Genomic DNA, 15,065 nt, shown 5'->3' on the forward strand with positions numbered 1-15,065 from the left:
GAAAGATTTATTCTAAGGAAATATCAATGTCAGTCTTATATCTGTGAGGCCTTGTACCCCTTTTTCTATCATTTGTTATACGATTAGTGAAAACATGTCTTTTCTGTTGTGGAATAAGTAAACATAATCCATAGAATCATCTCTGCATAATTTAATTTTTTTCTACTATTTTTAATTTTTAAACTAGGTGGTTACATTTCTTGAGTCATGTCTGCTCTTTACCCGTGATAAGTTGCAGTGTTCCAACAGTTCCATTTGGCAGTGCAGTGAAGAGCACTATCTGTCATTGTCAAGACATGGATGTTTGCCACTTTATCACACCTTTGTCCTCTACTGAGACTATTGACAAAAATCTCTTAAGGATTATTGCACCCACCACCTGCATATAGTGAGGGTGATAGGTGCACTCTTGTTTTCAAGTGTACTGAATTGCTAAGAAATTTATTTCTAATGTCAGTTTTCCTCTCTTGTTTTGTTTTTCAGCTTATGGGCCTGAAGATGAATTCAAGGGTGGGAAGACTGATGAAGAGGAACATCTTCAGGATGATGGCCTTTCCCTGGATGGTCAAGATGCAGACTATCTTTTCAATGACGATGAGGACGCAAGAGATCACTACAGCTGCCAAAACTCTCCATTTAGCAATGGCACTAACCCAGATGCTGGGTACGCTTCTCCCCTCAGCACTACCAGTGATCAATTGGTGGACCTTAAGACCACCCCCTCCTTAAGTGATCATGACAGGGTGGAAGAGAAGCTGGGAGAAGGTAGTGAATCCATCAATGGCCTCTCACTACAGGACAGTCTGGAAAAAATGAAGGCCGTCTATGCAAATCTGATCTCGGATGCCTCCTGGTCCAGCGTTGCTCTGGACATGCTTAAAAATAAACAAGGAAGCAATTTTTCAGTAAGCAATGGCAGTGGGAGCAATCACAAAGGGAGCAATGGGTTCCTGAATAGTCCCAGCCCGGGTACTGTCCATGTAAAGAATAGATGTAGCAGTAACAACACTTCAGTAACAACTAATATTACCACCAGCAGTACTACTGCGAGAACAGTGTCAAGTAACAGCAACAGTGGCATCAGCGTAAGTTCTGGCAGTACAGGAGTAGCCTATGACTGGCATCAAGCAGCCTTGGCTAAAACTTTGCAGCATACTCCGTATCAACTCCTTCCTGAGCCCAGCCTTTTCAGCACCGTGCAGCTTTATAGGCAAAACAATAAGCTCTATGGCCCAGTGTTTACTGGAGCTAGCAAGTTTAGGTGTAAGGACTGTAGTGCAGCCTATGATACTTTGGTCGGCCTAACTGTACATATGAACGAGACAGGCCACTACCGCGATGACAACAAAGATGCAGAGGATGATCGAAGCAAGAAGTGGTCCAAGCCACGAAAGCGTTCTTTGCTGGAGATGGAAGGCAAAGAAGATGCCCAGAAAGTTCTGAAATGCATGTACTGTGGCCACTCCTTTGAATCATTACAAGACCTTAGTGTTCACATGATCAAAACAAAACACTATCAGAAAGTGCCTCTAAAAGAACCAATGCCAGCCCTCACTTCAAAGCTGGTCCCCCCAACCAAAAAAAGAGCGTTTCAAGACCTGATGTCTCCGAGCTCACCAGAGTCTGTCTCATCTGGCATACACCTGGGAGAGTCTCCGAAAGACCAAAAAGTGGCCAATCCCTATGTCACCCCTAACAATCGATACGGCTACCAAAATGGTGCCAGTTATACTTGGCAGTTTGAGGCACGGAAGGCACAAATTCTCAAGTGCATGGAATGTGGCAGTTCGCATGACACCTTGCAGCAACTGACAGCCCACATGATGGTCACAGGACACTTTCTTAAAGTCACAAATTCAGCATCTAAAAAGGGTAAGCAGATAGTTTTTGATCCTGTGATTGAAGAGAAAATCCAGTCGATTCCCTTGCCTCCCACTACCACGCGGCTCCCGGCGCCCAATGGTAAGTCACAACATGACTCCCCGTTGCAGCCCTCCAGCCCTGAGGAGAAACACGAAGAAAAGAAAGATGACGAGATAGAGGAAGAGAGAACTGAAGTTAGGGAACCAGAGAAAAAAATAAAAGAGGAAAAAGAAGATCCCCCTGAAAAAACAGACAAGCCAGAAAGGGCCAGATCGTACCAGTACCTTACAGAAGAAGATTTAGAAGAGGCACCTAAAGGTGGGCTGGACATCCTAAAGTCTTTAGAGAACACAGTTTCAAGTGCAATCAGCAAGGCCCAAACGGGAACACCAACCTGGGGTGGGTACCCCAGCATTCATGCTGCCTATCAGCTCCATGGATCTTTGAAGCCTGCGTTGCCCTTATGTGCACAGGTTCAACCTTTGTTCAGTAGCACTAGTCTGAAGGTAATGTCCTCTGATTTAGGCTCTCTGATCCATTCACCAGATAGCCCCTCTCCACCTCCAAGTCACAAGAGCAATGTGTTGGCCATGGAAGAGCTGGTGGAAAAAGTGACAGGGAAAAGTTTAGTAAAGAACGAAAAGGAGGAAAAACCTGTAGAGAATAAGTGTAGATCTGCAAAGTTGCCAATGCTAAATCCTAAGGACAAACAATCTTCACCATATCCTGAAAACCTCTCAAAGGCTGTGAAGAGCACTGAAGTGGAGGATTGTACTGAAATAAAAGGCAAAGAAGGAGAGCAGATGGAGAGTAAAATAGACATACAAATAAAGACTGAAGCTGACTCGCCCAAAAAGACCGTAAGCAATGGCTGCAATAACCTGAGCATCATCACTGATCACTCACCTGAACAACCACTTGTTAATCCTCTTAGTGCTTTGCAGTCTGTCATGAACAACCACTTGGGGAAAGCTGCAAAAGTGTCCACTCCCTTTATAGACCCCTTTGCAATGCTTTATAAGATCAGCAACTCTGCCCAGATTAAGCAAGCAGATCCTGTGAGACAGTACCACAATGATGATGATGATGACGATCAGCCCATTGACTTGACAAAATCCAAAAACAACAATGGAAGTACAGCTAAGGGTACTCCTACTACACCAAACAGCAATGTAAACAGCAACAAGCCAGTTTTCAAACATTTCTCTCAGACATCATCTCCACCTCTGAGAGAGAATGCTTTGATGGACATTTCAGACATGGTGAAAAATCTAACAGGCCGTTTAACGCCAAAGTCTACAACCCCATCTTCCATCTCAGAGAAATCTGATATTGATGGCTGCACTTTGGAGGATGGCATGGAGGAGCTGTCTCCCATCCAAAGACGGAAAGGCAGACAGTCAAACTGGAATCCCCAGCACCTCCTGATTCTCCAGGCCCAGTTTGCCTCCAGTCTGCGAGAAACCCCAGAGGGAAAGTTTGTAATTAGTGACTTAGGACCCCAGGAACGGGTCCACATCTGTAAATTCACTGGTCTCTCAATGACTACTATCTCACATTGGCTGGCCAATGTAAAATACCAGTTAAAGCGGACAGGGGGAACAAAGTTCCTCAAAAACATTGACTCTGGCCAGCCCCTATTTTTGTGCAGTGACTGTGCTTCCCAATTCAGGACTCCTTCATCCTATATTCACCATTTGGAGTCCCACCTTGGGTTTACCCTAAAGGACCTTTCAAAGCTCTCCATAGATTTAATAGAGCAGCAGGCAGTCAGCAGAATAGAGGAGAAGACTTTTAGTTCACCTGGACTCACAGAAGAGGACGCTGGCTCAATATATCAGTGCAAACTTTGCAATCGGACATTTGTGAGCAAACATGCAGTCAAATTGCACCTTTGCAAAACCCATGGAAAATCACCAGAGGCTCATCTCATCTTCGTGAAAGAGCTGGAAAAATTTGATAAATAATAAACCCGATAGCATGACGGATAACTGTTGCACTATGACTCTAAGCTGCAATCTGTCGTAACAGATAGTGCCACGACTGTATTTTTAACAACACATGAAAAACACAGGAGCTTTAATACCATAAATGGTAATTTTTCAGCTAATCAAACATGGCAGGAGCTTGCGCTGCAGAGGCTCTAGGCTACGCGGTAAACAGTAAATTTTTTTGGTGACAAAATTGTACCAAAATTACAGTAGCCACGGCACTATACAGTCACTGACGGATTGTTGCTTTCCTAATGCACTGCATCTTATCTGAGCCTTTAGAAATGGTCCACCTGTTGTTTTACAACTAAACCATGCTCTTATTTTGATCACTGTTTTGGAATAATTTTTCTAAGATAAATATATTTCAACACTACTTGCATATTATTTATGAGACAGTTTGTGCATGTTTTCATGTAAACCAGTGAGTGTATTATGTCTTATGAAATTTCAGCCATGGCAACAAAACTGAAATGCCTGTTTAACAAATTTCGGATACAGCTGTTTATATAAAGGTATATAGGGAAAGAGTGTTTTCAAATGTTTAGGCGAGTTCAGCACTTTAAGTGTAAACTGATGAAGAAATGTATGAGTACAAACGACAACACATGATAAACATTTTGGGGGCTGGCCATAAAATTGTTTTCCGTTTCCCATTAAATCACAGTAATTTTTGCAAAAATGTTTAGGATATTTGTTTATCTAGTAGAATATCATTTCCTGGTTGTTTCAACTTGTACAGTATTTGCTTTTGAAGGCTACCAATTTTATCATTGTGAAGCTACAGTTGTAAAGTTAATGAAGTTTAAAACTTACTGTATAAATAATCAGCAAGTATGTAAACATGTATGTCAGCATATCTTGCTATTTAAAGTTCAGCATTATTTGTACTGTGTGCATTTTTACAATGTTATTTTCTACACATATGTGAGACAGGGAGGGTGTATAAAGCGACGATATCGTGTTGGACCACAATGTCCTTTTTTTTTTTTTTTTTTTTCCCAGTAAAAAGTAGGTCCCTCAGTGTGGTCTACATAACATCACAGAGCTTACTGGCATCTGCTCTGATGCTTGGAACTGTACATAACATTAAAAAAAAAAAAAACATCCTTCAGTGACTAATTTTCAGGTTTCGTCATCAACCCAGTTATTCAGAATGGCATTCTTTTATTCTCAGTTGTAAAATAAATTCCATGTACTGGAATAAGATGCAGTGTTGTTTGAGTGATTTTAGAAGAATGTAACACAGACAGGCACACTACAAATATTTTTCACTGATAGTTTTTGCTGCATTTTATGCCTTTTCTACATACATTGCATCCCTAACCAGGTGTTAAACTATACATTGCATTGCAGTAGCATCTGGGTTAACCCTTTCCACTAATGTGAAAATTTCTAACAAGACAAAATCCTAATGATGCCTTTGGTTGTGGCTTCAAAATAATAGCACTATGATGTACAATGAGAGAGGTTCAAAGTCTTGCAACCAAAGATAACCAGGGACAAAATTCTGACCATCAGAAATGTACAATGGCCATCTAACAGTATGAGTGCTGCTATGACTTACATTTTCTTACCAACCAATACAAATGCAGCAGATCAGCTCAACATCAGCAGTTATTAAAAATCAAAATAAACTCAAACAGCATAGATGGAGGTAAAATGTACAAAAATTAGAAAGTTAGTAGAAAGTTAGAAAGTCCAATTAAAAAGAAAATCTAGTTGAGTTGTGGTAGCAGAAGCTCAAGAGTAGAGATGCTCCAATCAAACAGCCAGGGACTGGAATCGGCTAATTTTTATCGTTCTGGACGTGGACCCATCAGCCTCACATATGTCCAGTTACAAGCTGAGACTACAAGCTGTGCACAGCAGCACAGGCAAATAGTGCTAGCACAAAGTTCAGCAAAGGAAAACGCAGGGGACCCCGCATGAAAATGTTTGCAACAACAGACCAAATCAGACACTTAAATCAGCTTCACCCAACTAAAGCTAAAGCTATGCAGAGCTCAGCGCCAGCCACAAGCCGGCAGCCTCGGTATGAGCAACGGATCAAAGCCGTTATGAGTAAATTTACAGAAACCAGTGAAAAAGAGAAAAGGCAGGTTACACTTGAAGAAAAAACTGGAACTGACCAAGAATATTGCAATCAGTGCATCTCTACTAAAGTACGTTGCACTGAAACCCACAATTCAGTATCGGCATGATCAGTCATACAGTCTTCAAACGTATGATTGATCATACCTATACTGAACTTGATGAACTTGATATCTTACCCATGTTTATTAGATCCATGTAGCACAGTGTGGCTTACAATAAACCTGTAAGATTTCTGATCTTTCTGTAGACGTCTTAAGGTCACTGCAACAGATTTCAATGATCCACTGTTGTCAGTCATGCTGCAGGTTCAATATTTATGATGCTCAGTGCTTTTCTCACTGTTTTTGTAGAGATGGAGCCCAGCTGAATTGGGTAACCAGTGCAGGTTTTGTCCACTGCTGTGCCGCTGATTCAAAGCTGAAGAAAGCCAGTGAGCCACATGATTTCTTTTCAGGGGTCTCTTTTTTGACAAATCTTTAAAAGTATCTTTAAGTTACTTTTTCTTAGAAGACTGAAAACTTGCTATATGTTCACAGTAACCTCTGGACGTTATTAACTTAGAGCCACTGCAGCGGTTTCCATTTTTCCCAAGAGTTTATTATAGGTTAAAAAAAAAAAAACAGGTATCTAATATGCTGCAGCAATATTTACTAATGCCAGACTGTTCCTTTAGTATAACTCTTTTGATAGTATCTTGTTAGTCCTGCTCAGTTACAGTATATACACATTTGTATCAGAGACAGTACCTTCTGCATTGATGAAATATCAAAATATCTGCCTTTCAATTTGTTAACAAAACAATATATATTGTTTATCACTTTCCACTGCCCTTTATCAGTCCAGCTGGCTGGTAAGATGGTCATCAATAATCTAGCATATAAATAAATTTAATGCAAGATACCTTGTTATGTTGGTACACTTCATATAGTAATAAATTGATACAAGGATTTTCAGTTCAAGTCAGTAAATATGTTTGAGCAATTTCAAACAGAAATAATCCTTTTCAAAAGAAAGTGAATAACACATTGTTATAGAAAACAGGATTTAACTTAATGGTTTAACACAGAGCCGAGCTTTATAGTTCAGCTAGTGAGACACCTGATAAAAGAGGCCATGACACGTCTTCACTGAAGGTATTTAAGTCGACATGCTCCCACCCTACGCTGCTCTTGAACACTAGCCCGAGGCATTTCTCCTAAGAAACAATAGCGTCCCAGTGCCTTGCAGCGTGTTCTGCGTGGCAGACAAACATAAGACGCAGCAGTGATAAATACAGAGCCGAGTCACAAGCAATAAAGTCACATGTAACGGCAATGTGCTGAAGTTCACAGAAGATCAGCTAATGGGTGAGGATACGACTGACTCAACAGAAACGCACAGGAAACTTTATGCTGTAGTTGGCCTGAAGTTTCCTCTGCATTGAAAAAAAAACGTCACTATTTCAGAAACATCAGAGAGATTTTTACTTTTTACAATCCCTTCCTCCTCTTTTTGTTAAATATTTAAATATTTCACTATTTGACAAATAGTTATGAACATATGCTGCAACACTTAAAAAAAATCTGCAGTCAGGTTTTGTCATAACTAAACAGATTTTGTATTTTTCTGGGCTTTTTAGACAATATTATAACAGGAAAGCTGGGGAGAGCAAGAGGAAAACATAGCAAATTCAAACCCAGGCTTCTGCAACAGCCTTTTAGCATACGGGTCGCCTGCAGGGAAGCAGTTCTTTACTGAGTACCTGGCCAATCAAGCTATCCTCTCAAAGAAACAATTCTATGTCATTTACGCAAGCAGCTTATATCAAATAATAGCTTGATGTTTAATGTATTGCATGAACTGTTGCAAGTGACAAAGCTGTCTTATGGTTGTAGTGACGGGAGCAAAACAGTAAATATGGTGACATTTAAAGCACCAAAGTCTGTGTAACAGTGGATTTATGCTTCTGCATTCAATGTATGCCAAAGTTGCATCATAACCACAAACACTTTGAAACCCTACGCTTTAAACTGGCATGTCCATCCTTGGTGTCGACCACTTTCATGGGCTACATCGTGGGCTCTAGATAGATATTCAAAACAGAAGTCTAAATTAAGCTTAAGAAAGGGAGGAGGTTGGGGTGGATGGATGAATCAATCAAACATTGCATTTTTAAAAGGGAGATCACTGTTTTAAGTGTCAGAATGATAGCTGTGGTATTATATCTTCATATCTACACATAATATCTTTGATAGTTTACAACAGACGGCCTAATGCAGTACAGACCAACAGGGAGCCGATGTGGATATCTGTGGTATCGTGTGATGCCGGATCAACTTCATCTTGCAAGTGTTGTATTCTTGAAAGCTACAGAATATTTAATAGATTTTTTAAAATTAGGTTATGATTAATCAATAATACATTTAAATGCAGTTTTCATACACAAAGCCTTTATGAAGACTTCTCTTTTGCTTTATGCAACTCAAAGAAGGAAATCGGTTTCAAAGGTGCACATGCATGTATAATTCATTAAAAGATTTATGAAATTATAGTGAAATTATATCTCTATAAATAACACACATGCTATACTTCCATGCTTTTAATCTAGACTGCTTTATCAGATCAGCTGTCGAGCAGCTTGTGAAAACTGTCTTCTTCAGCATCACTCACTCAGCACATTCATTATTATGTTGTCAACATACAGCTCTGACATGTTCCTTCATATATGGTCTCTAACACAAACCGTCTTTCTGTTGTCACAGCTTATATAAAAACTCCACATATGACTTTGTCAGGCAGTCAGTGTTTTGTTTGTTCTTACATGACTCTTGTTTGCTTGAAAGAAAGAAAAAAAAAAGACACAAAATAAATTGGCTCCGTGTCATCACCATTATCAGACGAACAGAGGCTCACAAGACAGCAGCACAAATCTGATGTTAAACAAAAGGCTGTTTATGACAAGAGGCGTCACGATGCACGCTGCTATCCATTTATAATAATCGAAACAGAGCGCTTCAACTCGCAGTAAGCTGTTCTGGTACTGAGTAGCAACATTTGTACATCCATGAAGAATTACATGTCAGGGAGCGACGGTTGCAGGCGGTGTTTGAATCCTTGTGACACGCATACATGTGTACTCATGCCGACAGCAAGGGTTTGGTGAATTAACCTCGTCCTGTTCTGTCCCCTCTCAGTGCTCTCTGAGCAACCTGCACAGCAGCACCTCGCTTTCGAAACGCATGCTCGCTAAAAGGGAGAATATGTAGAAAAATCTCTCTCTCTGCTACAGCAGTGTGGTTAAAGTGGAGAATGTGCTATCGTGTAAGCAGTTTCTGCTGTAAGGCTGTAGTTGGTAATAATAAAAAATAAATAAATAAATAACAACTTATAATATCTTAATTAAAAGTTTGCAGAGAGAAATTCTGCTGGTGCTCCTAAAACATGATCCTATGAAAATTATAATGATCAAAGATGACCTATGCTAGTGTATCAACATTTTTATGAACCCAGAGCTCTGTATGTTTGGATTACAGCTGAACCGTAAGATGATGGCGTTTAAAGAAGTTTTAATGAGCAGATGAAACAATAAAAATGTGTTGGTGTGTCTTTCATAAAGTTTGTATAACTTTTTATAATTAATCACTAATACATTTTTTAAGCATTCATAATTTGTAACTGTTAATAAGGAACACTTTGGTTGCCATGTAGAAATAAGTAGTAGTAAAAATTTTTACCTTCTCTTTGGTAAAAATGCAGTTATTAGCAATGAATAATAGACACATTCTTGCCAGCAACTAAAAGATTGGATCCAAATTACAGCAGTCGTCTATTTAAATTCACACTAAGCTGGCCTTTAATTGTATCACTCAAAATATTGTTTGGTGGTCAAGTTTGTTAAAGAAATTTCAAATTATTACTTCAACCTAAGTGATGATCCAACCTCTAAGTTGTAAGGTGTCAGTCAAAACTGAACTCTTTTTTTCAAGTAGCAAATACGTTCGCCTGAGGTGTCAGACTTATTTCTTTCTGCCACAGCCATCCTGACAGCAGAACAATATAGCACCTTAAATTTTTGTAAAAACATTAAGTCTCAATGCCAAATTTGAAGTGAAGCTGAAGGTTTAAAATCACCCGAGACATCTCATCATGGACAGAGAGTTGAATCTTGATTGCTTGTTGACAAGTTTGTCCCCGCTGAGATCTGCAGGCAGTCAAAAGCATCTTGTAAAGTGTTGTGTACCTGTCAGGAGTGAGCCTTGTTTTGGAAGATACAGACGACATAATTCATCAGGCCGAGCGAGAAGCTCTTGAAGAATGGAGAAGTGACAAAGTCGATTCTTTTGAGAATAATGACGGCTGCCAGCGTTCTGAATGGATGGAGTGTCTTTTAGGATCTATCAAAGCCTTTTTCCAGTGCGGTAAAGCCCACAGGTGTGATGCACCACACTATCACAGAAGACATTTATATATAGGTGTGTCACTAAGGGGGGGAATCCTATCTTTTCACCACTCTATAGTTTAATTTTTGAGTAAGCACACTCCAGGAACTCTAGTTTTCGAGATGTTTTTGTGACCAGAGATGGTTTGGTTCTAAGGGCTTCACATTCACTACAGTGTACTTTTGTCAGTAGATTAAAAATAATTTTTAGATTCTGTCATTAAAAACCTGATTCCATATCAACTTATGTGAATATAGGGTGAATCTGTCTAAGCAGATCGTGCTTGGACTCTATATGTTTCATCTGGGATTTGAATATGTGCCATTTAGCACCTCAGGAAAAGTAAATAGGTTACACTCGTGGTGCTGTGGTTGCTCTCACAAATTCCTCATTATTTTGAACTATTCCTGGTTTTGGTTGCCAGGTTTGAATGTCAAATGTCGTATTTATTTCATCTTAAGTTGAGCGAGAAACCACTGTCATGTGGTCGGGTTTAGACCCTTGGACAGCGTGACGAGTCTCATTCACATTCTGTCCAAACCTGACATCATTTGCATGAGAATAAGAGCAAACTCTGCAAACGTGACACGTCTCAGACAAGGGATCACAACTTGGCTGTCATATTAGGCCGGTAAATTCAGGTGACACGGATCCTGTGTCCTCATCTGGGCCAACCTGACAGTGGTTCATGTTCCCTGCTGTCTTTTTCTGAGGAGCTTTGTGAAGGGGGGGGGTTGCTTTTAATCAGCATGACGAACCCTGCCACCCCCTGCGTACACACACACTCAAACACACAAGTGAGAGTGGGCATATGCTGAGGGGCAGTGGGCTGGCCATTGTGCCATCATTAGTCCAAGCGTACACGGTAAGCTTCTGACACATGTCGAAGGAGCTTCATTCGACCTACAGACGACGCATCCACATTATGCAAAGGCAGCAGTGTCTATATGTGCAGCGCTACTGTCAGAGGCTTGAAGAACTGAGGAAGGAAGTGCAGGAAACTGGGGGAAGAGAGAGGGGAGGAACAGGTCTGGGGAGAGAGAAGCCGCAAATCAATAAGAGAAGTGCAGGTATCTGCTTCAAGTAATGATTATGAGCTACAACGTCATCTTTCTTCAAAAAAAAAAAAAAAAAATGGTTGTTTTCGGTTTTTAAGTAAGTAAGACTCATGATTTGCCTGTAGTCTTTATTGTCATCTTGTGAGAAGGCTTTGAGCATTTGTATTAAGATAATAGTGCTTTTTTTGTTTTTGTTTTCTTTTGTATTTTTTGTTCTTTTTTTTCTTTCACCTGTGGCCTCTGGCATTTTAATGACTCACTCTGAGTTGGGCTGCTTTCAAGTTGGAGACACAGTAGGGCGTGTGTCAGCAATGATCAACTTCTGGAGTGCTGTAGAGTTATTGCCACGGCCTAAATGACGCCTGCCTGCTCAGACCACTGAAAAATCTCTCAGTATTGTTATTATTGGTATTTTGGAGGAGTCAACATTCATGGCAGCAAAAATAAACTGGAAGATTTTATGTATCAGTACATAATAAAACAAAAAAAATCATCTGGTCCCCAAAGTTAGGTAAATATAACATATTATACCATGCCATGCCATGGTTTATTTAACAGAGCCTAAACTAAAATGCAGAAGCAGTGTGTGAAAACTTAAGTACACCCTTAATGTTTCCATAGGAATTAAGAGGGTAAGTAGCAGCCAGGTGCTGCTAATCAAATGCACTTGATTAATTGATCTTCAGCAAGAGTGAGAACCTCTATAAAAGCAGAAATGTTGGCAGTTTGCTAGTGTGGAGCATTCACATGTCTGTTAACACAAAGCCAAGGAGGAAAAGACATCAGGAATGATCTTAGAAAAGCAACTTTTGCTGCTCATCAATCTGGGAAGAGTCTTAAAGCCATTTCCAAATAATCTGAAGTCCATCATTCTACAGTCACAAAGATTCTTCACAAATGGAAAACATTCAAGACAGTTCCCAGGAGTGGACGTTTCAGCAAATTCACCCCAAGGTCAGACTGTGCAATGATCAGGGAAACTACAAAAAACCCAAGAGCAACATCTCAGACTCTACAGGTCTCAATTATCATGTTAAATATTAAAGTTCATGACAGGACAGTTAGAAAAAGACAATTTGGATTTGTTTGGAAGGGTTTCCATGAGAAAGCCTCATCTCAAAGTGGATACACAGCATATCAGCACAAACATCTCATACCAACTGTCAAGCAAGGTGTGGGAGGGGTGATGATTTGGGCTTGTTTTGCAGTCACAGGCCCTGGGAACTCTGCAGTCATTGAGTCGACCATGAACTCCTCTGTATACAATATGCTAAAGTCAAATGTAAGGCCATCTGTCCAACACCTAAAGCTTGGCCCTAACTGGGTCATACAACAGGACAGCAACAGAATGACTGAAAAAGAAAAGAATCAAGGTGCTGCAATGGCCCGTTCAAAGTCCAGACCTCAAACTGATCAAATTGCTGTGGTGGAATCTTTAAAGAGCACTACATAAACAGATGTACACAAACCTCAATGAACTGATGCAACATTATAGAGAAGAGTGGGACAAAATTCATATATAGTCATATAGAAAACAAATATTGTTGCTGTTAAAAGGGGTTCTACACACTGTTGAATCATGGGGTGTACTTAGTTCTTCACAAATAGTTTCTGCATTTCGGCTTATTTAAAATAAATAAATAAATAAATTAAATTTAAAAAAAAAAAATATATATATATATGTGTAGTTTGCAAATGTCACTGTACAGTCTTTTTCTTTTCTTTTTTGAAGCACAGTTTAAAAACAGCAACTATATTACCTTCCTCTTGACTGTGTACAGCTGAATTAGTGCTTCAAACGCAGCTTTAGCATCTTCTCTGTGTTACAGATGTGAGGCTGCCTTTTATTCTCACAGACACTGATAATTTGAAAGTCTTAGTTTTGCTGTGTTTTTAAAATTATTGGCTGACTTAAAGGTTAACAGTCATCTCATCTGATGAATATGCACTCTGTTCTCAAGACAGACTGCTCCTGTCTGCAACGACGCAGAGGTAAAAGTTTGAAAGAGTCTTGAAGCACAGGGGTCATAATAAATTATCATGTCATCTGTGTTCCTCTCCCCTGTCTTCAAAAGGCTGCCCAAAGACTTACAAGTCTTTAGAAGATGTGTTAATAGAATAAGTAACAATCCACTTAATGCCCAAAGTGATATTGAGGCATTTTTGCAAGTCCACAGTTGAGATTCTGCTTTCATTGCCCACGTCAATATAATGATTTAGTACCAGGCCCTGCCAGTCCTTTGTCACTTGGGCACTGCAATCTTTCTCTGTCAGTTGCCAGGAGGAAGGACAGAGATTCAGTTTTTCCAATAAAGCTAAATGCGTTGCCAACAGCACATGGTCCAATAGCTCATGAATATGAATATACATATAAATAGACAAGTTGAGGAGGCGGATGGATGTTGGCCTGTCACTTTTGCCTTGCCTAACATCTCCACTGAGGGTAACTCATGTCCTGGATCTGCAACACAACTGACTTCCTGCAAAGTCACACCAGGCCACCCTCATTCTCTCTTTTGCTGTTTTAAAAGCACTACATATGTTATATCACTGTTTTTATTTTCTAGCCCCAAATTAACTTGCTATCATTTGCATGAGTTTGACATCTCTTTAATTAACAGTTATCCAACAACCATGATCACAGCAGAAATGAGAGTGACAGAGAGACGAAGGGGGGTGGGCGTTGGAAGAGTGGTGACAAGTGTGGACTTTGCACTAAACTGTATTATACGATGAGCTACTTTGGTAAGCTGAGCACACCCACACAGCTGTTTAACAAAGAGGACTGCCTGCATACGGGTAGATCTAATTTGAAGCCATTACAAGTCAAACAAGAGATTGAATTCATGTGATATAAACTCTGCAAACAGCACTACTGCAATCTGGGGACACTAAACATATCAATGTGGTTTGCATTCTTAAGTGAATTTGCTGTTTTATGGCTTTTATTTAGCTCTTTTAAATTAAGTCATTATGACAACACAGCTCAACTGTTGATGTGTTTGATTGTCTCACCACTCATTTTTGCTTCATATTTTTAGTGGTCTCTATTCAACTATAGCCTGTAAAAGATAGAGCCACTGCCACATCATTTGTTGGTTTGTGGACTGAAGGCTTATTTTGACCATCACCACCTTGTTTGCTTTTTTGTTGTTTTGTTTTTTTTTTTATTTAACTGGATAACGCGCTGCGATTTGGTGAATGTGGCCTGTAGCAGAAAGCACTTTTAGTAGTTAGTAAGAATAGAGAAGCACTGTATGATTATATATAGTGCCAAATCACAACAGTCAATTCATACTGTAAGGTAAAGATCCTACCCTGAGCAAGCACTTGGCAACAGCAGGAAGGAAAAACTCCCTTTTAACAGGATTATCACAGATTGCATGGATGTTGAGTTGAGTTGAGTTGAGTTGAGTTGAGTTGAGTTGAGTTGAGTTGAGTTGAGTTGAGTTGAGAGGTTTTATTGTCATTTCAGATATATACAAGTACTGTATTTTTCGGACTATAAGTTGCTCCGGAGTATAGGTCGCACCAGCCAAAAAATGCATAATAAAGAAAAAAAAAACATATATAAGTCGCACTGGACTATAAGTCGCACTTTTTTTGTGGGGGGGGGGGGGGGGGGGGGGTGGGGGGGG

General features: G+C 39.9%; 1 protein-coding gene across 1 annotated transcript in view; it reads left to right on the forward strand.

Annotated features, from left to right (window-relative positions):
- The window catches only part of tshz1 (teashirt zinc finger homeobox 1), a 30,502-nt gene extending 25,492 nt beyond the window's left edge, over window positions 1-5,010 (forward strand). The window contains exon 2 of the mRNA XM_030740354.1: window positions 484-5,010. Coding sequence (XP_030596214.1) covers window positions 484-3,830 — 3,347 coding nt within the window. The 3' untranslated portion in view covers window positions 3,831-5,010. The remainder of the gene's footprint in view (window positions 1-483) is intronic.
- Window positions 5,011-15,065: the final 10,055 nt, after the last annotated feature.

The sequence above is a fragment of the Archocentrus centrarchus genome, chromosome 11 (assembly GCF_007364275.1).
Source record: "Archocentrus centrarchus isolate MPI-CPG fArcCen1 chromosome 11, fArcCen1, whole genome shotgun sequence".
Lineage (NCBI taxonomy): Eukaryota > Metazoa > Chordata > Actinopteri > Cichliformes > Cichlidae > Archocentrus > Archocentrus centrarchus.